This window comes from Canis lupus, chromosome 25 (assembly GCF_011100685.1).
Source record: "Canis lupus familiaris isolate Mischka breed German Shepherd chromosome 25, alternate assembly UU_Cfam_GSD_1.0, whole genome shotgun sequence".
NCBI classification, from domain to species: domain Eukaryota; kingdom Metazoa; phylum Chordata; class Mammalia; order Carnivora; family Canidae; genus Canis; species Canis lupus.
This window is the reverse complement of record NC_049246.1, coordinates 49,731,558-49,755,839: the sequence shown is the minus strand read 5'-3', so window position 1 is coordinate 49,755,839 and position 24,282 is coordinate 49,731,558. Positions and strand designations below refer to the sequence as shown.

Genomic DNA, 24,282 nt, shown 5'->3' with positions numbered 1-24,282 from the left:
TGTCTTATGTGTTAGGGCACGTTTGGCAGCATGTCTGGAATCAACCCATGGGATGGAAGCAGGATCCCCTTCCCAGGTGTGACCATCAGAATCTTTTTTTAATTGTTTTTATAAGAGATCTTTCCATTTTGTTGATCTTTTGCAAGAACCAACTTTTGGTTTTATTAACCCTAACTATTTATGTCTTTTTTCTATTTCATAATTTTTGCGCTTCATTATTTCTTTGCTTTCGTTGAACTTAGTTTGCTGTTCTTTTCCCAGGCCTGGAAACAGAGCCCTACTATGTGCACTTCAGGCCATGTTTCTGCGGCACAGCTTTAGCTTATCTAGCTCCCTGTCATGGGACGAGGCCAATGACCCAGCTCCTCCTTATCTTGCATTTGTGTTTTCTGAAGAAGTCATCCATCAGATATTGATGTTCGGAGTGCATTTTATCAAAAACTAAATCCTCCCTGTATGAGTTACAGGAAGAAAGGAATAGCATAAGATGAGTTGCGGTGCATCTGGGGAAATTAGTGTGCTAACTAGTCTGAAACTAATAGCTAAGTTTAGTCTGTTATTTACCCAAAGAATAATTTCTCCGAATAGCTATTTTGTAGTTTTAATGGCAAATTTATGTGTGAGTGGATATTTAGTTTGAGGGACATCTGAAACTATCTAGGTTACTCTTTCTTCAGAGCGCATTCCGTGAAGACACTTGGTCTGTTGGGTCTGGATGTTGATATATTTGGATTCCATACAAATAGGATGGTAGACTTAGTACTATTAAGGCGTTGAGGTCAGACAGTTTCCAATATTCTTTTTTTTTTTATAAAGATTTATTTATTTATTGAGAGAGAGAGAGAGAGAGAGAGAAAGAGAGGTGGGAAGGGGCAGAGGGAGAGAGAGAATCTTAAGCAGACTCTTCATTTGGGCACAGAGCCCAGTGCAGGGCTTAAGATCATGACCTGAGCCAAAATCAAGAGTCAAATGCTAACCACCTGAGCCATCCAGGTGCCCCTGTTTCCAGTATTTTCGATTGGGTAGAGATTTGGGAGTTGAATGTATTTGAAATTTGAAGGACCTCAGGTCGTTTCTTGTCATATCTGTTTCCCCTTTTGTAGTATGATTTACCCACTTACCCACCCACGCACCCACCCTCCATCCATCCATCCACCCATCCACCCATCCAGTCTCTATTTTTATTGAACTAGTCATTGTTTTAGGGTCATGGAGACAAAAACTAATGAGATTTTTTTCCCCTGTTAGCAGCTCTCAAGCTAGTGGCAGAGGCAGCAAAGTATTAGTCCTGTGGCTTTAGGATGTCTGTGTTGGCAGGGAACCTTCTGGATCACCACGCTCACCTTCTTCTGGGGTGAGATTGCAGCTTTCTGAGAGGAGCAGCTTGGTTCTGGGTTGGGTGCTCTAAGGGAAGCCTGATACCACCCAGTTTTTCCTTTCCAACATGTGTTGTTCTTTTGAGTATATTTTCTTAGCAAAGGAATTTATAAAAAGCAATCCTATTTTTTTTCCTTATCCAAAACTATTAAAAAAGAAAAATCCCCCACACAAAGACAAACCTCTCCAGAAGTAAATTCCAGAATTCATTCTTGGATTTGTTGCTCTCTTGCCTTAAGAGGGAAAAAGCCTCCCCAGGAACCCCCACCACACTTGCTTGCTTGCTCTTCTCTTCTGTGAACTTTTTGTGACTCTGGCTCTCTGGAAATCTGTTTCAAACTCTAAAAAAGCAGCTGGAACACACTTGAGCCGCTCAGCACAAACTACAAAGTGATGGCATTGCCTGTGCAAAACAGATGCTGTTTGCATTCAAATAAAAGACAAACATAATATTTGCATTAATAAAGAGCCTTTGCAAAAGTATTTGCATAAAGTGGTTTATCCTTTTCCAAGAGCTGGTTACTTTTAACTAATTTCTGAGTGTAGCAAAGGATAAGCAATCTTTTGCTGATTATTTTTCACAAAGAGTTGCTTTTGCACAAGTGTAGCTGATTTCAGAGAAGGGCTCTCCACATGCAAATGTGGTGTCAGGTGGAACCCTGCACTGATTGCTGTCAGTCATATTCTTGGTAGATTTTTGTGTTTAAAAGTGGGATTGATGAGCTATTCCCCTCTTCTTGGTGGCACTAAACTTTGCTTCTGCAAAGAATTTTGCAGAGTTTCTCAAACTGGGCCACATTTCAGCGCTTGCCTCCGTTTTATAATGAAAAGAAGCCAGACGGTTGGTTTGGTATGTGAAGTGGTGCAATTTAAAAGACAGCTATATTTAATTCTTATTTCGTTAATGAGGGCTGTGGAAGAGTCAAGGTAAGGAAACCAGAGCAAAGGAAAAGTCACGGTCCGTCAAGAAGTAGAGCCCAGAAGGAACATGTCGTAAGTCCTGCATGATTCTTTAAACACCAACTACCAGTTTGCCCATGAGTCTCCTAGCTGTCAAAGCTAAGAGAGAACCTTGTTTGTTTTTAGGATTTACGCTGTTCTTTTTTTTTTTTTTTTTAAGATTTTATTTATTCATGAGAGACAGAGAGAGAGAGAGAGAGAGAGAGAGAGAGAAAGGCAGAGGGAGAAGCAGGCTCCATGCAGGGAGCCCGACGTGGGACTTGATCCTGGGTCTCCAGGATCACGCCCTGGGCCGAAGGAAGCGATAAACCGCTGAGCCACCCGGGCTGCCCGGATTTATGTTGTTCTTAAGAGGAACCCAGCTCGGTGTTTTAGACAGTGACTTTGAAGCCCACACACCTGAAACAAGCCTGGGGAAACCGCATTGCACAGAATGGAAGTAGTCCTCTGCAAGCATGCAGAACCCTGTGTTAACCTCTTGTTTGCCAACGGTGCACCTCGCAGCTGCTCCCAGCGTCTTTCTGTCTCCTTTTGGATATGAGCTTCTTCTTTTTGAAATAACCCTTCAGTTGTTAATTCAGCAGTGGTTTCCGAGGGGTAAACACCCTCACTTTTTGTTTATCAGAGAAGTGTCTCTTGTCCCCTCTTCCCTGAGTGATAGTTTAGCTGGGCATAGAACTCTAGGAGACACGGACCACACTCAGCGCTTCTTTGAAGATGTATTTTCTGTCCCCGTCAGAAAGTTAGGCCTCAGTCCAGTGGTTGATTCTTCCTGGGTGATCTGCCTTTCTGTCCCGGGGCTTTTATGATCCTGGTCAGGATGGATGGATGTACTGATATTTTGTTAGCGTGTGTCTAGGTGTGGATTCCCGCCTCCTTACCCTGCTTTGGGTTTAGCGTGCTTTTTAAATCTAAGGGTTCTTGCATGTCTGCGATTCTGGAATAGTCTCATTATTTGACAGTTATCTCTTGTGCATTTTCTCCATTCTTCACTTTAAGAACTCGCACATCTCGTTCTTTTATCCATCCCTATATTTTTGCCTTTTTAAAAAAATTTTTTTTGTTGTTCTGTATTCAGGTCACTTATGTAGATCTGTCATCCGGCTCATTATTCCTGTCTTTTGCTGTATCTAACCTGCTCTTTTCAATTTTAGGAAATTATTTTTATTCTTTTAAAAAAACTTTCTATTTTTCCAGGGTTTCTTTCTTTCTTTCTTTCATTATATTCTTTCCCTCACTGAATGCCTTACTTTAAAAAAAAGAGCATGTTTTGTAGTCTTTTCCATATTGTTTTAATATTTGTGGATATTTTACAGTCGTTTCTCTGTTATGTTGGCTAAGTCTGGCATAGAGGCCTGTACCCATGCATCATTTGTGATTTTCAGTTTTCATTGTAAACTTATTTATTTGGAAGGGTATTCCCCTCTTACCCTGCCTCCCTCCCCTCCGCCCCCCTCTTCCATCTTTGGGTGTCTCATAAGAGACATTTTTCTTTGCTTTCCTGGGGCTATAGGCCTTTGCAATTCTGGACAGTTTTTTTTTTTTTTTTTAAAGATTTTGTTTATTTATTCATGAGAGACTCACACAGAGAGAGGCACAGACACAGGCAGAGCAAGAAGCAGGCTCCCCAAAGGCAGCCCAATGGGAGACTCCATCCCAGGATCCTGGGATCATGACCTGAGCCAAAGGCAGACACCCAACCACTGAGCCACCCAGGTGCTCCATGGGTTTTGTTTTGTTTTGTAAATATCCAGTAGGGCAATTCCTGGATCATAAGGTAATTCTATTTTTAATTTTTTGAGGAACCTCCATATTGTTTTCCACAGTGGCCACACCAATTTGCATTCCCACCAGCAGTGCAAGAGGATTCCTTTTTCCTTCTCCCCACGAGAGAAGCAGGCTCCCCGTGGGCACCCCGATGTGGGACTTGATCCCAGGACCCCGGGATCATGACCTGAGCCAGAGACAGACACTCAACCACCGAGGCCCCCAGGCACCCCTCTGGACTAATCTTTCATCCTAATTTGTAGACCTGGGATTCCAGAGTTGTGTAAGTGATGAGACTTGGGAGAGGTCACAGCCACGTGTGTTTGAGGGTCTTGCCTGAGACCTCCCAGCAGCCCTGCTCTGCCTCTGTGGCGAGGGCCCAGGGCAGGATGGGGAGGGTGTGTTGTCCAGCCCCGTTTTCTTAGGTCTTCTGGCTTCATGCAGGGTCTCGGTCCAGGGTGCTGGGCCAGTTCTCCTGACTCTTTGGCCCCAGGGTCAGGCAGCTGGGTCTTCGTGCATTTGCCAGAGTTACCCGTATTTTGTTTCTCCCTCCTGGTAACTGGGGTCTTCTCTTTCTTTTGAGCTCAAATCTGTATGTGGAATTGGGATTTCATTTTGTCTTATGGTCACCATTTCAGTATTCTTGTGGTGGGGGGTGAGGGGTCCTTACTCTAGGAGGGTTCAGGAAGGTAAAATTCTAAGGAACTTTGGACGCTCACGGGATCTGTGCTTTCTGAACTGTGACATGGTTTACGCCACAGGCGTCCCTACTCGTGCAGAACAGCGGCCAAGCAGCACGGACCCAACCTCAACTGTTGTCCGCTTCCTCGAGTTTTGTAGTCAGGTTTAAGGCTTGCCCTTTCTTCTGACTGTGTGTGGTTAAATGCTGGATCATTCATAGCCAGGGGCCCACCTAAGGGTGCTCATATGATCGATTGATTATCTCCTCCCGCTTCCCTCCAGGTGCTCATTGTTAGTACAGGTTCCCTTCGTGCCCACGTAGTTGGACATAATCTGTCTCTGTAGGTGTAAAAACCAAAGGAACTGGTTGGAGATGAAGAAAGGCTGCTTTTTTGGTTTTGTTTTGGTGTAATTTCTACCAATTTCCTTTGTCCTCTGATTTTTGCACTGTCACAGACTGATGTGGGTGACACGTGATTCTTCATCTTGGTTAAAGGTTGAACGAACGATATGAAATGAATCTGTTCCTAGAAGTATTGCGATGTCTTATGAAATGAAGGTACCGAAGAGAGTCTTCATTTCCACGTGATCTGTAAAGTGGGTGAAGTCTTGGGATGGGAGCGTGTATCAGGCTCCCGCTCCGCCAGGCACAGCAGGTGGACGCGCCCTGGGGGGGCGAGGTGCGGGCGGCTCACCTGGTGGGGCCTCCAGCCGCCTGGGCCGGCGGCCCCTCCCGAGCCCTACCTGTTGGCTTCCTCGCAGGGAAGGGGAGGACGGTGAGAGTCCGATGGTCTGCACAGGTGTGTGGGAGGAGGCAGGAGAGAAATGATTTTGTTTCTGCATTTTTCGTAATTCAAACATCTCTCAGTTTTAAAACACAGAAGATAAGGGAATATAGTCTAAAAATGTGGATATGATTTCTGTTCTTCAGACAATGAAACTTTCATAGTTTGGGAAGGTTTTAAAAAAGCCACATTTAACTTACTGGCTGTTAGGAAATGGTGTGCGGCTCTCTAGCGGGGCGCGGGGTGCGGGGCGCCGGGCAGGAGGGTGCTGGGTGCACAGCCGAGGGCCCGTCCTCCAGAGGGGCCCCCGCAGCCTCCGAGCTCTGGCGGGCAAGGCTGCCTTCTTCTGCGCCTTCCCTTGAGCCTCTTAATGCCCCTCCTTGCTTACCGCCGGCACTCGGGGGGGTGGCGGGGGGGGCAGCCTTCTGGCGGCAGCAAAGGCCGCAGCCTTGGCTTCCCCAGGGAGCCTCCGTATCCTCTTGGTCCCGTGCGGTGAAGAGTGTCCGTGCGCCCATTTTATGGATGCGGACGGTGGGGCTGGGCGCCCACGCCTCCAGCTCGTGGCCAGAACCGGGGTGCTGCCCGCGGTCCCACTCCCCCGCCGTCGTGCACAAACCACGGGCCAAAAAGTGCAAAACGGATGAGCGTCCGTGCCGTGTCACCGGTGTGAGCAGAGTGCACGTGGATCGGCATCGGCTGCTCCCCCGGGAGCGGGAGCGCTATTTTTAGAAGATTAAAATAGAACCTGATACGGTGTAATCACTGGATTTTTAGAAACTAGTTTGTGTTCTATGAAAACCGTTATAAAAGGAGTAATGATGAGGTTACCCCGTCTTGATCCGGGGAGGCTGGGACCGCGGAGGGAGTCCCGTCGTGAGTACTGCCGGCGGCCCGGTCCCTCCAGCCCGCAGCCCGGGAAGCGACAGCTGTGCTGCGGGGCCTGGAACCACCAGGAGCGGCGGGACTATCCTGGAACCAGGCACACACCGGGCGGCCGGTGGCGGGCGGCGGCTGCGGGAGGCTCGTGTCCGGTGGCGCGGGGGGCGGCGCTGCGGTGGCCGCGGTGTCACCGGGGCCCTGGGGCCTGGGGCTCTCCGCACGGCGGCCGGGGTGCTGAGTGCCGACAGCCGGGCATCTGGGGGCTGCGATTGTGTGACCCCCCTTATGAACTTGTGTCTAAAAAAGCTTAGAAGAGAGGATTTTTTACCACAGTGTGCTCTGTATCAGGTGCTAGAGAAATTGTAGAAAATAAGACTTCTGCAGTGGTTTAGGCTTATGACGCCGAAACCACTCCTGTTGAAACACCTTCTTTCAGCCCCCCAGCCCCCAGCCCTCCAGCTCCCCAACCCCCAGGCCTCTAGCCTTCTAACCCCTCAGCCCCCAGTCCCCCAGCCCTCCCAACCCTTCAGCCTCCCAGGCCCCCAGTCCCCCAGCCCTCTAACCCCTCAGCCCCCCAGCCCTCCAACCTCCAACCCCTCAGCCCTCCAATCCCCCAGTCCCCAGCCTTCCAACCCCTCAGCCTCCAGCCCCTCAGCTCCCCAGCCCCCCAACCCTCCAACCCCTCAGCCCCCAGTCCTTCAGCCTTCCCAACCCTCCAACCCTCCAACTCCTCAGCCCTCCAACCCCTCAGCCCCACAGCCCCTCAGCCCCTCAGTCCCCCAGCCCCCCAGCACTGCAGGCTGCCTCACTGCTGGCACCCTGAGCTCAGGCTCTGGAAGACCAGGTGCCTGTGATATGGCTACATGTAGGTCAGCACAGGTTGTAGATGAAATGTGGGGCACACAGTGGGGCTGTGGGGCAGGGGGTACCACCCCCGTGGAGGACGGCCTCTCCCAGCCCCGCGTCCTGGCATCATTCACGACACACCCTCCGTCGTGCCCCTTCTGCTGGCACCTCTGGCAGCGTCAGGCTCCTGAACACCGGCCTTCCCATCCAGGTTGCCGTGCCTGCTTCTGGGGGGAAAAGGTGGAGATGTCCGAGAGCCGGATGTGCCGTGTTGTGGCTGATACGGGGGACTTCTGGATGCTTCCACAGCTCTGGCCTGCAGTTTGGCACAGTATTCTGATTCTGTACCCACTGCCCCAGATGAGCTGCCGGACGGAGGCTGGAGCCTGCGGCGGCCCCCAGGATGAGCTCGGGTGGCCAGGTGCGCGGAGTGGCCCTCACGGAGCTGCTGGGGAGGGCGGGGGCTGTGCGGGTCACACTGACCAATTTCTTGTCACGTTGGCACTGGCTGCAATGCCCGGTCACCCCTGCTGCTTCCAGGGGTCGGCTGTCTGGGTCCCCCAGTACGTGTCCATGGCTGGAGGCGTGGGTACCGAGGGTCGGGGGCGAGGACGTGCCGGGTCCCCAGCACCTGATGCCCGGTCTGGACACACTTGGCACCCCACTGTGTTTGTCACAGAGAATGAATGAGATGGAGCCAGGGCATTTGGTGGAACCAGAGGATGTCTCTGCATCACAACGGGAAACGTGGCAACTGGTGAACGTGACAGGTGCCCCCAGCGCGGCTGCCGTCCCGGGCATGTCCCCCGGCAGCAGGCAGCTCTCCGAGACAGAGCCCTGGCTCCTGGGCCATTGCTGCCGTGAGGACAGACTAACCTGGCATTGGGGGGGGCACGAGCCCTGGTATGAAGCAGTCAGCCGGGAAACTGAAACCCGTTTTCACCCCTCAAATGTCCTTTATGCCCTTTCGTTCCTGACATGAGATTCCCACGTGGAGCGAGTGTCACCTCCTCCGAAGCTCCCTCAGTGGAGGAGAGGAGCCCGTATCCCAGAAGATGCCCCCCCCCCCAACATGCTGGGTGTCTGGGCGGCGGCATTCGGTGGCGAGCGGGGCTGGGGCCCGTCAGCTGGCTCCCCGAGCTCTGGAGGGAGGCTAGACTGAAACATAAAGTTGCCTTTTGAAGCACAGACGCAAATCCTGAACGTCGCCCTCCCCCCCCCCCGCCCCCCCCGCCCTGGAAGTCACAGCTGACGATCAGAAGTGGTTAGAAGTTGCGTTTGCTCCCGGGGATGAGCAGTCGGTCTCCGTCAGTCTGTGCCGGGAGCTGCCCCAGTGGGCTGGGGCCGCCCGCCCGCCCTCCTCTCCGTGTCCCATTTCCCGGGGAGTGCTTTGTCCTGCAACACCCGCATCTGGCCCGTGGAAGGTCCTGTGGATTCACCTGCGAACAGGTCTCAGGTCAGACCCCTTGTTCTGCTGCGTGCCCACCAGCCTCTCCAGCCCGGGATCGGGAAACACCTCCTGGGCTCTTCCTCCTGCCTCCGTCTCCCTCCTCCGGCCCCTGGGGCTGGTTACTATTCCACACGGCAGCTGAAATGAGCCTTTAGGACAGAAGTGAGGACTTCTGTCTTGAGGTGACCTTCAGGACCTGTGGCCTGGCCCTGGTGCCCTCCCCGGCCCTGTCTCTTCTCACCTTGCGCCTGCTGAGTGGAACCCACCCAGCCTGTTCTACCTCAGGGCCTTTGCACTTGCTGTTTCCTTGCCTTGGATGAGGTCGTTGCCATGGATCCTTCTTGCATATCACTCGGGTGTTGCCACATCACAAGGGCCCTCTTTGATCATTTTATCTAAAGATCCCCAGTCGCATTCTTCCGAGTGCATTTTGTTTCCAGCGCATGATACCGCGCCATGTGCTTGTGCGTGCCGTTTCTTCCTCATTGGCGGAAGGTTGGGGTACGGGGACTTGGTGTTGTCCAAGACCGTGTCCGCAGAGGTGGGACAGTTGCACAATAACCAGCTCAGCGCCGTCTGCTCAACAAGTGAATGAGGGTGAGTGAGGCGAGGCCGGGCTGCAGAGCTGCTCTGTCGTCGTCATCGTCACCCGGGTCCTTCCTCACTCTCTCCTGGCTGCTGTTACCATGGGGACCAAGTGGTGTTCCTGCTGTTTGCCTGCTGAGGACCCAGCAGGGTAACGGACCACAGCTGGCCCCCGGTGCCACAGCGAGTGCCCGGTCCCAGGGAGCCCCGGTTTCTGGTCAGGGGCGCAGGCTCCACTGTTGGTGTCGTGCGCTCCAGCGAGGTCTGGCAGGGACGGAACTGGAGGGGCGAGATACACTCCTGAGGAACTGAAGCAGATGCTGCCCGACACGGCGCTAGGGGAGGAAGCCTTCCCCACGCACCTGCTGGCCGCCCTTGGTGCGCTGGCCCTGCCGGGGTTCTCTGGGTGAGGCCCGGGGCCCAGCGCCCCTCGGGCAGTGTGGGGGTCAGCCCCGCGGCCAGCCCCCCCCGACCCCAGGGCCCAGCACCCCTCGGGCAGTGCTGGGGGTCAGCCCCACAGCCAGCCCCCCCACCCTGGGTCCAGTGCCCCTCGGGCAGTGTGGGGGTCAGCCCCGTGGCCAGACCCCCCACCCAGGCCTGGTGCGTTGAGCGAGCGCTGCTGGCGTCTGCCGTGTGCTCCGTTGCTGCTGAAACGTTGCCTGGGAGGAAGGAGGGCAGAGGACCCTTTTCTGTGCAAAGAACCGAGAGGCTTTTAGAAGCCAGCACCGCTGGGGAAGGGTGAGCAGGGCCCGTGGCTCCGTTTCCCATGTCGCCTGGGTCTCCCGGGCGGTCCCCGGTGTCCCTGCCTGAGCCGACTTTCTCCAAACGGCCCTTGTCGGTTCCTTGTTAGGAGCCCGTGAGGCACTCCTCGGGAGCTGCTTACGGGTATGTACCTATTTCCCGCTTCCTGTCACCTAACCACGAACACCTTCCAGCGAGGTTTCAACGCTCGGCAGCGTGCAGAGCGCCCTGGGAGGACGGCCTGGCCACCCAGTGGTCGGAGTTGCTGACTCACATGTTCAGGAGACGCTTTTGCCCCAGTCGGATGCCTGGGCAGGGGCTGGAGCGCGCATCCTGCGTGCACACGGGCCGTGTTCACGTCACAGCAGGGCAGCCGGAGCGCCCCGTCCTCCACACCCGCTGTTTTATTTACTTCCTGCATCAGCGTGCAGACGGGGAAACCGAGTCCGAGGTTAACTAACAGGATTGCCGACGAGGCCTCCAAGACTGACCCTGAATCCCGTGGGGCCCCGTGGCCGGCCCGGGGGCCCCGGCCTCCTCTTAGTTCAGAAAATAGGACACTTGCAGGAAAGCACCCGCGGTGGCTTAACTAGAAAAGGCCCGTCCTCGGGGCCCCACACATGTGCGGCCGCGCTGCGGGCGGGTTGCGGGGCTCGTCTGCCAGCAACCGCGTGGCCCTGTGTCCTCCTGGTTTAGTTAGTAAGGGACCCCGTCTACAAGGCGCTTCCGGGAGTCCTCGGGCCGCTCGCGGCTTCGCGTGTCCTTTGCGACGCCCCTGCTCGCGGTGGCTTCTGTGTTCCCTCCCGTGCGACTCCGGGAAGCTGCACACTCACACGCGGTGACTGCCCTATGCCCCCGGTGCTCCGCGGAACAGCGTCCGAGGGACCCACCGCTTATGTCCCCCACAGGGCGACGGACGTCCTCGCAGGAGCCGGGACGGATCTGCTCTCAAAGGCGGGCGAGGACGCTTTCTCCTGATTTCCTAAGTCGCTTCTCGCCGCCCCAGCGGGGCTGGGCCATGGGGCGGGGGCGGCCCACAGCTGTCGGGGGGCGGGCAGGGGCCAGACCAGTCCCCAGGGGCCGGCCTGAGGCTCGCTGGGAACGTCCCTTCCATGAAGTGTGGCCCTTGCCCGGGGAGGACAGCGGGCCTGGCCTGGCCTTGCGGAGCACGGCGGCCTGGACCCCGCGGCCTGCACTTGGCCCGGCCCTCGGGCGCTCCTGCCCTGTCCCGCCCTGTCCCGCCCTGTCCCTCTCTGTCCTGTGCTCCGTCAGTGTTGTCTAGCTCATGTCTGGAGCAGGGACCCGCGGGGTTGGGGACGTGGGCACAGGACAGACCCCACTCTGCAGCTCCCGGCAGGTGCAGACATGCTGCCTCCCTCCGCTCCCTTTCTCGCCCTCGAGGCCTGTGGTCAGAGCTCCCCGGGCACTCTTTCCCGGTTCCAGAACTTTCTGGCTGGTGGACCCTGTCCCCAAAGGGCCCGCAAGGCAGTGTGTTTCCACTTCTGAATTTTCCCAAATTAAACTTGTGAGTAGCAGGCTGATGCTTCCCTCGGTGGCTCGTCCTGTTCACGTCGCTTCGACCTTCCTGCGAGCTGACCGAGCGGCCGGGCCCAAGCAGTGGGGACGTTTGGCCCTGACTCAGCCCCCTGGTGTCGGGGAGGGCGCCCGGCTGGGTGTGTAGGGAAGCAGAGCGTGTCTCTGGGGGAGGCCGTGGCCTGCGCCTCACAGACCCCGCTCTTGGAGCAGGTGAGGCCGTCCCCACAAGGGAGTGCGTCCCAGACCCTGGGCTCCGCGTTGCGCATCCCGTCGGTCGCCACGTCTCAGATGCCCACGGGCCGTGTGTTGGCTTGCGTGTGAGCCAGGAGGGTTTGCTGGCTCTTGTTTGCACAGCTCAGGGTTGGTAATACTGAAGATTGTCAGGAAGCTGGTTAGGTGATGACCTAGCAGGAGTTAAGCGAGGACAAACGCTATCAAATACAAAGTGACGGTTTATTTTTATTCTTGGCATCTCTTGAAAATACAGTAAAAAATTTCACTTACAGAAGAAGGAGAGACCTTACAAGGTACAGGGAGCCCCGGTGCCCGTCTGCAACCTTCAAAACCCTGTGGTTTGGATCAGAGCCTCCCGATCAGCCCCCTCCCCAAGCTTTATTTCCTGGAGAATTGAAAACAAATCCCAGATGCCACAGCATTTTCCCATAAATACCGCGGCACGTATTTCTAACAGATGCAATCCCCTCCTCACGCTCAACAAAACGAAGAATTCCCAAACATCACGTCGTAGCTGAGCACCCACCGCTCAGGTTTCACCGGTGGTCCCAGAAAAAAGAGTCTTGTCGCAGGTGCGTGTGCAGATCCGGATGCTGGGATTGGGGCCGTGTCTGGGGTTGAATCCGCAGCCGCCGGGCCCCTGGGAGGAGCTGGTCAGCGGCCTGGGCGGCTTCCCGATCCACACCTGACGGTCTCAGCCTCCTGCCGTCTCTTCACCACGTCCCTCTAAGCTCGTATTTCCTGTAAACTGGGAGCTAGAGCTAGTTTCGATTTTAGGTGAAGCAGAAGAATACTTCATAGGTCAGCCTGGACTTTGGGAACGTCTTCCCGAAGGAAGAAATATTGCTGAGAAACACTGTGTCTTCCATCTCCACCGTTTTCTGATAAATACACAGAAGCGAACGCGGGACTTGCCTCAGGAACCCACAACACGTAGCGCACTGGGGATGGGTTCTCGTGAGCGGGCAGGTTCAGGCCACACAGACCTCGCCTGGTGTTCCGGAGCGGGCGCCGCGCGGGGGACTCCGCCGGGAGTGCCTGTTGGGCCGCCCTGAGCTCGTGGGGCATCCGAGGGGTGACTGGCCGCCCTGGGCTCGGGCACCGCTGCATGTGGTCGCGGAGGGCGGGTCCCTGAGCAGAGGAGGCGGGAGCCTGGCCCGCCGAGTCCTCCTGGGGTGGAGGTCGGAGACCCCACCGGGTGTTCAGGTCAGGGGCGGGCCTGGGGGCCCTTTGAGTAGTTTGCTGACCTGATGAGTCATTTCTACCTCTGAGCCGGGACGTTTCAATATAGCGAACCCTTTTTATAATTTAAATAAACGAGGGGGTCCGGTGTCCAGCTTGTAATTGTGTAGCTCGCTTGGGTTCGGTGCAGGGAGATGCAGCGACATCGTAGGAAGGTGTGTTGGCCCCTGCATCCTGACGCCAGTGATCCACGTCCTGACAGAGTACGTGCGGGCTGGTGTGGAGGCGTGCACCCCGCCACGCCCGCGGGAGGTGGGGGGCAGCGTTCCTGCGGCGATTCTCTCCTGCGGGGCTTTTGTGCAGACACCTGCTGTGTGCGGAGGGCCAGAGGCTGTCTTCCTGCTGCCGGGCCTGCAGCACACGGGGCTTTCTTGCCGTGCTCGCAAGAAAAGACAAGTCCTTTCACCAGGCGGGAGAACCGAGGTCCCTCATACAAAGGCCTACGTGTTTCTTCTAGCCTTTTGCCTGCGTTGAGCTTCCTACCAGCACACACCCCAACACAAGTGTCCCCACTGCAGGGATGTGACTTTTCTCATTATGTTCATTTTTATGGAAACCCGGGCTTCTCTTGTTCAGCATCAGGCCCCGGGCGTTGATTCAGTGCTGTCAACCCGAAGCCAGGCACCTTGACCCCCATGGCACCGGTCTCTCCTAGGGGTGCACATGCGTCCGGAGTTGGAAGGGCAGGGGGAGGACCAGATGCCTTCTGGGCCTGCGGCCCTCGTTCCGAGCACAGTGTGTGGCGGCCGCCCCAGCTCGAGCCCCCCCCCCCCGGCCGAGTGCCCACCTGCGCCCAGGAAGCCGAGCTGCCTCGCCCCCCAGACCCTCCCGCTCATCACAGCGTGCGCAGGAGTGATAGCGGATCCAGCGCAGAGAGAAAGCCAAAACCCCAACTGGAGCTCGGGCATTTATGGGGAAGAACCCCTTCTTGGCATACATTCTAGCATGTTCCCTGTGAGAGCTGACATCACACCGGATTAGATGATGGCGAGGGGGCGGGGGGCACTGTCATTCTTACTGCTAGAAAATCTGCTGGCTGCTCACCAGGCCCAGGGTCGCCCCTGAGATGCAGAATTAATTCTCAGCACATCTTCAGCGGGGCCTGTTGCTCTCCCTGCCTCAGAGACGCGCCCCGAGTCTGAGGAGTGAGGTGGAGAAGCCCGGGGTCCCACCTTGGGTGCAGGCGGGCGGGGCTCTGAGCCAAGCCGGTGGCAGTGAGTGCTGGCCCGAGTGCCCGCAGCAGCCCCGGCGTTCCCCACCGGCCCTGCCCTCTGCACCCCGCCCCTGCTTCCTCCTTCGGGACCCAGAGGCCAGGCGGCCGTCCAAGCCGGGTGTTCCTCGCTGCGTCCCCGGGAGCCTGTCCCTCACGCTGATCCTGGGCAGTGGATGCAGAAGGGCAGCCGATACCGTTCTCAGCAGCGCAGGCGACAGAGAGGGGCTTTATGTCAGAGAACATTCTAGGGACGGGGAATCAAGTGCCTTTATAACAGGGAGTCCTGACCGACCCACGCTGCCCAGGGGACCGAGGCCGCTGACCGACCCGGGTGAGGTGTCACGTTGGTAGCACGTGATGTCACGTGATGGGAACCGTCAGCAGAATGCGTGACCCGTACTCCTGCACATGGTCACCGTCATCAAAAACAAGGGCAGTCGGAGGAGCCTAAGGAGCCGTGACAGCTTGGGGTCGTGTGGGATCCTGGGTGGGAGGCTGGCGGGGAAAGCCCAGGAACCCGAGTCCGCGGGGGGCTTCAGGTCACTGGAGCTCAGACACGCCATCCTCGTGGAAGGCGCCCGTCGTGGGGGAAGCGGGTGTGTGAGAACGCTGTCTGCTGTTTGATTTTTCTGTGAATCCGCAACTGTTCTAAAATAAAAAGTTCGTATGACAAAATAAAAACGGGTAGGAAAATTGGCTGGAATGAAGACATTGCATGATTTCTGCTGCTGGAGGCCTCGGACCCCATGACTATGTGTGTGGCCACCAGCTGCTCAGGGGGGTGGGGGGCACTTGCCCCCGGGGGTGCGGGTGGCACGTTCCCACCTACCCTAGACAAGCCCCTCTTAGCACAGCTGAGGAGAGTAATGTATCCGGTTCTGCTACATTCATGAGAGCTTGCTGGCATCCCCACTTGTGTTGCTGAGAGCCCTCGGTTTGGGGAGGTTTGGGAAATGCAAGGAGGAGGAAGGGGTGAGATCAGAAACAGCGAGAGTGTTTCTCAGTATTTCTGTGCAGATGTAGCATCGCTCCCGGCCAACAGGATAAGGCAAGAAAAAGAAATAAAAGGGAAACCAAACTGTCACTGTCGTAGGCACATGATCCTGCACATGGAAAGTCACGTTTCCTGCAGATAAAGGATCGACAGGGATGAGAGGAGCGAGATGCTGGGATCTAAAACCCACATGTGGTGGTTTATTGCCCGTCTACCGACCAACGAGTAGAAATTTAAATTCATAGTGCTGTGTAGAATATTTTACTTGAAACAGCAAACACCTAGGAATAAATCTAAAGATTTTCAGTTCCTCTGCACTCAGAACTCTAAAACGTCTTTGACAGAAATGAAGTGAAGTGATATCCCATGTTCACAGATTAGAAGATGTAATTTGCTGAGATTCTGTTCTTCCCAAACTCTAGGTGCTGTGTGGTCGCAGGCAGAGCGAGTTAGTCCCATCCCAGCCCCTTCCCACCTCTCCCCTTCTCCTTTTTTTTCTTTTTTCTTTTTTTTTTTTTTTTTTTTGCCTGTCTTTTGGAAGAAAAGCCGATGCTAAAATTTATGTGGTAAAGGGCCCACATCAACCCAGGGTGGGTCTGAAGAAGAGAGTAAGGACTCTTGCCGGATGTGAGGAGTTAACGGTGTGATTATTGGCACAGGTATAAGCAGATTGGCCAATAGGACAGAGATTGGGTGTCTGATAGAACCAGTGTGCTGATGAGCCGGGAAAGTAAGGCGTCTTAATAGTTGGTGAGACATTTGGCTGTTTTCATTGAAAAAAAAACAAAACAAAAAAAAAAACAAAACCCAAAGAACCCTTCCTTACTCGGTGTATAGAAGTCAAGACCAGAGAGATGGGAGGCACGCGTGAGAGGGAGCGCCACGGGACGTGCAGGTGACGGGATGGTAAAATGCCTTTGCAGCCTCCAGGTAGGGAAGGATACGCCATAAAAGGATTGATGCATGTGACCGTAAAGAAAGGCGGTCTCCGAGACGATGTCCGCGGCATGTAACTGCCCGAGAATTCACGGTCAGGACTTGTAAAGAGTTCCCCTGAATCAGTGAGGAAAAAAGACAACCCAGTGTTTTTGTTTTTGTTTCTGTTTTTTTTTTTAGAAAGGGCACAAGGCATGATTTGAGAGCATCCAGGAGGCGCGTGGAAAGATGTTCAGTGTCCTGGGCCCGCGGGGAAGGGCAGATGACCTTAGTGGGACCCTCGCTGGTGCCCACCACGCAGGCGTGTGGCGTGTGTCCCGGTCCTGTGTGCAGGCCCTTCCCCTCCCTTCCTCTCCTCTCCTCTCCTCTCCGCTTCCCTTCTCTCCCCTGCCCTCTCTTCCTCTCCCCTCCGCCCTCCCTGCCCCCACTCCTGCCCTCACCTCTCCTCCCCACCTCTCATTAGGTAACCTGTAGGTGGATTTCTCATGTATCTTTGTTGGTGCAAAAAAATACAAATTTTTGCGCAGCATCAAAGTACGGATCCCCTTTAATTATGTGCATCAGGGAACGGGGTGGACTTTTTTTATTCAGTGAAGTTTTTCTGTGTTTTGTGTGTTGAAGATGATGTAGCAATTGTTATAGAAATTGCTTCAGGATCCACATTGTGCAAGTGCGGGCCGGGCAGGCTCCTTGTGGGGGGCGGCGTGGGGGCTCCCTGTGGCGGGCGGCCTGCTTCTCCTGGCACGCGTCTGTGGCACCTGCTCGGCCTTCTCAGTGGGTTCCAGAGCAGACCCTATGGACTCAAGGGGAAGAAAGTGATGAAAACCTATCACAGCCATAGGCCGTGCCCTCCTCCACTCTCCGGGTCCCGGGGCCCGGCCTTTCTAGACAGCAGGACAAGAGCATGCCCAGGTCAGACGGCACCGTGTGCTGGTGGGCCAGCTGGCACATGCATGTGATTGGTTTCTAGCCGGCAGCTCAGCGGGACATGCCCCATCCAGCGTCCAGAAACTCTGAGGATGAGCCGACTCAGCGAAGCCATACCTTGATTTAAGACACCCGGGCGATACTTTTGGACACGCTAATAACCACATATCTTTTAACTTACACTCTGAATTGATTGCGTTGAGATTTGATGCATCTCCTCCGCATAGTGTGGATAAAAGTAACCTGTTATTATGCATCATTTATGCATCTGGCTTTGGAGTAATTCGACCTTTGGGGCTTGGGGCAGACATAAACAGCTTGATTCTAAATTCAAGGGAAGGTCTTTATATAAGGCGGGATGCTGGCCTGGTGCTGCTACTAACTGCTCCTACAATTTGGAGTCTCCTCGTTGTACGAGCGCTGGCTTCGTGGTTTCTAAACTGTTTCTGGTTCTGGAGCCTTTGCTCAGCTGGGAGCTGAGGTCCTCCTCTGAACCTACTTGCAGAGCCCTGAATGGGCTGGTTTTCCCAGCACCTTGCTCCTGACCCTCACCTGTTGGAGACTTGCAGCTGGATTAGGATTTTTAGAGGGGCCTTCTGGTGTTTTTGAAAGTATTTACAGTGGAACTCAAACTTTTAAAAAACATATACATACATATATATATATATATATATATATATATATACACACTTCTATGAATTTTGTATTTTTGAAAATGAAGTTTTTGCTGTATTTATAAACAAAATAAATTTCAGTAATTTATTTTCAGAAAAAAAGATGCCCATCAGGTCTCACAGTCTGCCTGTGAATGGCAGTGAAGGCGGTCGTAGGTCATAGCATTAGGCATGCAGGTCAGCGCCTGGGCTGTCAGGGGTGGCCCTGGTCCGTGAGAGAAGCCCTCGTGCAAGTAGCTGGGGTGAGCGTTGGGGCCTGGTGTTTGCACCAGGGGTGACGCGGCCTGGGAGCCTGGACTGTCTCCGCCCCACGGTGCCTGGTGACTGCCGGTAACTGTTCCCATACGTCTCTGGAGTCAGGGAGGGGTTGCTGGTCTGGGGAGAGAAGTCCCAGGCGCCCCATGGTGGGCTCTCCCTACTGTGGGGTGCGGAGGGCCCCGAGAAGGCCTCCCACGCCTTTCCCTCGCTTCCTTGGCGGAGCGGTGGGGGACTTTTCTTCAGATCTCGAGAGCACACTTTTGGATCTCCTCGGGGTTGTTATTTTCATCCTTGGATTTTGAACATTTTCAGAGACACATGGGGGTTGTGTAACTAAATGTGCAGGGTGTGCAAGGTGTTATCCATTTTGGGTAAAAAGCGAGGTTTTCGTACAGTCGGTGGATCCGACGTTATTTGCTTTGTCGTGATTTGAAAGTCTGCCTCGGGGAGCTCCTGGCTGCTCCGTGAGACCAGCCTTCTCCTCTAGCCCGTAGCGGGAGCGCAGAGTGACCGCCACGTCAGCGTCTATAATGACGTGCCTGTCACTGCAGGCCGGTTTACACCACTTGTCAGGAGCTAATTTTAAACCAAAAGTGTGATTCCTGGAAGTTTTGCCAGAGTTTTCTTTCTTTTCTATCTGAGAGAATATGGAAAATCTCAGGCAGTCTAAAAGCAGCCTGCTCTGGGTTTAGGTGGTGGCCGGCTTCCAGCTCCATCTTTGCACTCAGCCTGGGGAGATAGAAGCCGTCCCTGAATCCGGTCGGAAAGTGGATTTAAAGACATGAGTCTGTAGATTGTGAGTACCTGGCCAGGCGTTTGTCCGAGAGTGAGTTCGGGTGTCTTCGGTTCCTTGAGCACCCCGCCCCCCGCCCGGGCACCCCGCAGCTGATTTCGGCCGGGCCTCCAGGCCCGGGGCTGTTAGCACCTCCGGCCGTGTGTCAGCATCTGGGAGGAAGAGCAGGGGCTCCCGTGTGCGTCCTTGTCACCTTACTGCTCGGGCCTCCGCAGGAGAGCCGTTTGGGTCCGCGCGAGTGGGGGCAACGTGGCTGCCGCACGGAGTAGGCCTGCACGGCCAGGCAGGACAGAGGTCCGCAGGCCCCGAGCTCTCGTCGGCCCATCCTTCCCCCCAGGGGCTATTCTGGTCATTCCGAGAAGGGTCCTTCATGTTCTCTGATTCAGCAAACAAAAATAACGTGTGATGGAATCAAACCTGTGCTCCTTTTCAAAGTAAGAAGGACACACGCGTTTCCATTGTTTGCGAGGAGTCTCCTTGCAGACTCGGAGTGTAAAGTGTTTTCATTGAAATGAGAGCAGTTTCTGAAGCCAAATGCTTTCTCTGTCCTCCAGATGGACTTTCTGGCCGAGACCAGCCCGTGGAGCTGCTAAACCCTGCCCGCGTGAACCACATGCCCAGCACGGGTAAGTCAGCACGCCCAGCCTGGCGGGCGCGGGCTCCCCCTCGGGGCGTTCGGAGGCCCCACCGCACGGGGGTCTGCGGGGAGCAGGGTGGGCCGTCGGGTCCGTGGGCTCCTGGGGTAAGAGAGGCCGTTGGTCGTGGAAGCGAAGTGGGCATCATCGGCTTGATGCTATTTAAGTGGCAGAGAATGCGGATCTTCTCTATCTTGGGCTCGGAAGGGTGTGTTCCTCCCAGAGGTGCCAACTGCTTGTTTGAGATGTAACCCCAGACCCGGTCCGCAGGAGGATCTGTGGGAAAGAGCTCTGGGCTTGAGCTGGGGCCAGAGCTTCCCTGCCTGGCGCGGTCGGGCTGCTGGCAGCCACAGGACGGTGGCAGGCCGCGCCTTGCCCTCGGCCCGGGCTTCTCGCTGCTGGAGCCGGCCAGTGACATGGTCTCCGAAGCGCCTTTTGCTGGTTTCTTTTTTTTTTTTTTTTCATTAACAAAAGAACAGCAGCCATGATTATGTCTTTCGTTCCATGTGTATCATCTTTCTAAATATCGTGCTTTAAGCAACGTTTTCCAAATCTGGATGGCCGTGGAAACATTCTTTTTCTGTAAAAGCCCTCCCGCCCCGGCCCCATCTAGTGTCCTCCAGGATTTCAGCCCAGGAACTGGGCACCGTTTGTCCTGCGCAGGCCGCTCGGCCTCGTTGAGAGCAGAGCACCTCCTGAAGGCCTGGGTGTGCGGGTGCTCTGCACTCCCCAGCCGGCGTCTCAAGAGCCCCCTGCCGGACCCTTGCCTTCCCACGTGCCCAGGCCTCGGTCTTGGCGGTGCTGGCTTGGCAGCACCCCCTGGGCCCCAGCCTTCCTGGGTGCCACCCTGATCTCCTGCTCCGTGGGCAGCGGCGGCCGGGGTGGGGAGGTGGCGGGCCCCGAGCTCTGCCCCAGCCCCCATCAAACCTCCCCATTGCCCCTTAAGTGGAGGCTGGACCTGTCAAAGAGGGGACGTCCCTGTTTGCACGGTGATTCTCCGTGGTCTGCCGAGGGCCGTTCCTGGCATCTCCCTGCACACAAAGCTCCTGTCGCTGCTCTGCAGGTGCCCCTGGACGGTGCCCTGGCGCCCTGTGTCCCCGGGGCTGGCGCTCGCCTGGCCACCTGCCGCCATGCTCCCAGCCCACTCCGTCTTCTGGTTCCTGACCTCTCCCCTCGCCTTTACTTTTGACCCAGCTCCCGGGAGGGAGGCTTCAAAACAGCAGGAGATGCTCAGGTTTTGATTTCAGCCCGTGTAGAGTGAACTGGGCTGACTGTCACTTGCTCCGGGTTCCGCTTGCCCGTGTTCCTGGTGCTGAAACGCGGAGCCCTTGTGTGGTCGTGGGTCTTAAGGCAGGTTCCTAGGGCTCCCCCAGGTATGGGGCAGAGGAAGAGGCTTTGGGGACGGTCCGCTGGGCTGGGAAGGCGGTAAGGACGTGTCGTTTCCACGTGGACCAGAAAGAGGTGTGCTCCAGGTGAATTTCTGGGTTGGGGAGGGCACCCTGCCCGTTGAGACCTGCTGTGCGACTCCTCTGGCTTAGTGTGAGACAGCCCCCGTGGGCTTCAGATTCGTCCTGAGGGGACCTGGGGACCTGCTGACCCAGTGGCCGTGGCCTCAGGCTGATCACTCATTCCGGACTTGGGGATAATGATGCAGGATTCTTAGAAGGATCAAAAATATGTCTGATTTTTAGTAGCTCCTGCGGGGATGTCATCTCTTCACGTCCCGTTGACAGACGCTGAGGACGGCGTGTGACGTAGCTGTGAGGGTCCTGGACAGTCCCCATGGGCCCTCTCACCTCTTCTCCTTTGCGGGGCCCACCCAGCCTGAGGAGTGGTGTCGTGGGGAGTGTGCCCCCATGAAATTCAAGCAGGTCCCTTAACTTCCTGGTAGCCAGCTTCCCATTAGCCAGAGTCGGATGATGCTGTGTTTTCAGCTGTCGCGCTGTGTTTTTTTGCGTCACTGGTGGTCGGTGTCGTAGAAGCCGTGCCCACGGGCAGCCTGCGAGGGCGGAGGCGCGTGCACGGGTGGTCGGCGGGGGACGCCGCTCGCGAAGCTTGCACGCCGAGGTGTGCTTCCGAAGCTGCTGAAGCGAAAGGCCTTCCTTCTTCACCCCTCCGTGCTCCGCATCCCAACCCCTGCCAACTACGTTCCACCGGAAAATAGGATCTGGAAGTTAATACGAAAACTTCTTGACAACCATATTGTCACGGCCGGAGCAGAAACATTCTCCCATAACGTCCCTGCCAACCCCAGTTGACCCTGGCGGATTTCCTAACCGTCGATCTTAATCTGAAGCACCCTTGTGCCGCTCGGCGGCGTGAAAACAAACCGACACACGTCTGTCATCTGCAGGGATGACTCCGCGGCCCGCGTGGGGGCCTGTGCTCCTCGGGACTGGCGCTCCCCGCTGCTGGGAATGGCGGCGTCCTCGGCCCGGTGCTCCCTCGTCCCGGCTGCCTTGAAATGCCCTGACTCCTTCTAAAGTCTCACTTCCGATAGAAGAGCACTGTTCTGTCTTTCGTTTCTGTGCCATCTGGGATTGAGGCGCGGAATAATTCAGGCACGAATGACCTCTCACGCTCGAAGAGTCCATTGTAGAAGGAAAAAGCCAAAATGCTATTTAGTTTGGGTTGATTCTGATTTCTTAACGTCCCCCCCACCCCCCAACATCACTTCTTCTATGTAAACAAGCCTTTCCCTCTTTTTGTTTCCTTTTTCTTGATTTAAAATCCGTAATTGTGAAATAGTTGCATCACGAAAGAGAGACCGTACGGCCGTTGCCCGCCGTGCCACTCGGGTACGACAGGTCTCCTTACGGTTACTGCACGTCCAGCATCCCGTTCCGGTGCAGTAGCTCGGTCATGGACGCGGCTGCACCTGTTCCCCTCCCCGGGTGGGGACTTGAGGTGCAGGCCCAGTGGCCGGGCCGGAGTCCTGCGGAAGCCACGGCATCAGCCCAGTGAGAGGGGGAGAGGCGAGCATCTCGGGGAGCGAGAAGTGCCCCGGGATCACACACCCACCTGAGCAGGTGCCTGGGTTATAGGGGATGTGGAAGACCCATAAGACACGCATTTGTGAATCGTTGTCATTTATTTGGAGTAGCAGACGTTTCTCTCTGATTCTAAAAACGATGCGTGTTTATTGCGGAAGAGAGACGTCGTACCGAACGTGTTGGGTGTTAGCTTCTAGAGCTGGAGGGGGGCTCCCTCAGCACCGCACAGTGTAGACGCTCAGCAGCCTTGACTGGGAGAAGGGCTTGGAGAATAATGCCTCCGTCATCCGGGCGCAAAGTGGGGAAAGTGGGGCTTGAATGAAAACAGGACGCGTGTATTCAGCACTGTGAACCGCGTGGGCTGCAGGGGGGCTGCCGCCCGTCACGCGTGTACCCGAGACAGCGGCCGAGTGCCCTTGCTGCCCTGAGCACGTCCGCCTCACAAGGAGGGACGGGGGTCCTCGAGGCTCGAGCGCCCTCAGGACCCCAAGCTTGTAAATTATGGGCCAAGACCCCCCTCTGCTCTGTGCTGCTGGGAAGAGCCTGCATCAGTGACCCAAAGGGCACGGGGCGCCCACCCCAAGGCTGGGAGCTGTGGCCCGGGAGGCTCCGGCACGTTCCTCGGTACAGGGTGCAGGCAGCATGGATCGCCCTGCCGGCCTGTGCCCCTAACACACGTGTTGGTCAGTTAGGCTGGAGGGTGCGTTTTGAGGCTCTGTAACAAAGGTGCAGTTTTTAAAAGAAAATTCTGGACCCTTGAAGAAACTGCCGAAACTCTAGAGAACTAAGACAGAAAGTGAGGTGTGGTGCTTGCCGTGGATTCCCACATCTTAGAGGGTGTCTGGCCGCTGCGCTGTCCTGAATTTTGGAGCAGGAGCTGCTTGAGGCTAGAAGCTTCTCTGCCCCCCAGGCATGTTTCGTGTCCTGTTGTTTGGTTTCGATGAGAGAAAATGCATCTGGGGAGGGAAATGCAAATATGAGGCATAGGAGACCCCCCTGAGTGACCCTGGGAAAGCGCCCGAAAATCTCCCTTATTGGCACCGAGGCGATAGATACCTCACCCAGCAGGTGCCCCTGGGAACCACGGCCTCCTGGTAATACTTCACACTTGCTGCCCCGCGTGTGCATGAGCGTGTGTGTGTGTGAGGCTGGGGCCTCTGGGCTCGCCGTGGGACAGTCAAGGATCCTGCTGAAGTGCCAGTCGGGGATGGCCGGACACCGACCACCCTCCTCTGGTGCCGTCGTCACCTGGACTCGCCCAGCCTGGCTCAGGCGGGAGGCGGTGCTGCAGGATCGGCCCCATCCGGCCGTAGACGCAGGGGGGCGCGGGGACAGGGGGCACACCATGCACATCTGCCGTGCTGGATGCGCGTGTGCCCCAGTGGCACGGGGGGCCTGCTGTGCTCTTCTGCTTGCTTGTTTGCTTTCAATTTTGGAGGAAAAAAGAAATCTAGAACAGAAAGATACAAAGCAAAATCCTGCAGTTTGAAAAATGGAGAGAATTCCCACGGTTTGATTATTTCAGTCTAAATAAATGTTGCGAGTTTTTCCCCGGCCCTGCCTCCACCCGGTTCACCTGAGAGCCTGCGTGAGCAGAGCCCCGGGGTCATTGCAGCTGCGTCCGCGGACCGGAGTCGTGCACGTGTGCAGTGCGTGTGAGGAGCCGTGCGCGGGGCCTCGGCGGCACTTCCGGGAGGTGGTTCTGGACACAGGCCGCTGCCCTGCGCCGGCCTGCGCGCTCCCTGTCCACCCTCCCCACCCGGGGGCGGCCTGCAA

General features: G+C 55.8%; 1 protein-coding gene across 4 annotated transcripts in view; it reads left to right on the top strand.

The window, feature by feature from the left end:
• The window catches only part of HDAC4 (histone deacetylase 4), a 272,461-nt gene that overhangs the window by 114,075 nt on the left and 134,104 nt on the right, over nucleotides 1-24,282 (top strand). For all 4 annotated transcript variants that reach the window (XM_038574380.1, XM_038574379.1, XM_038574382.1 and 1 more), the window contains one exon: nucleotides 19,433-19,504. In XM_038574380.1, the coding sequence (XP_038430308.1) occupies nucleotides 19,433-19,504 (72 nt within the window). The remainder of the gene's footprint in view (nucleotides 1-19,432; nucleotides 19,505-24,282) is intronic.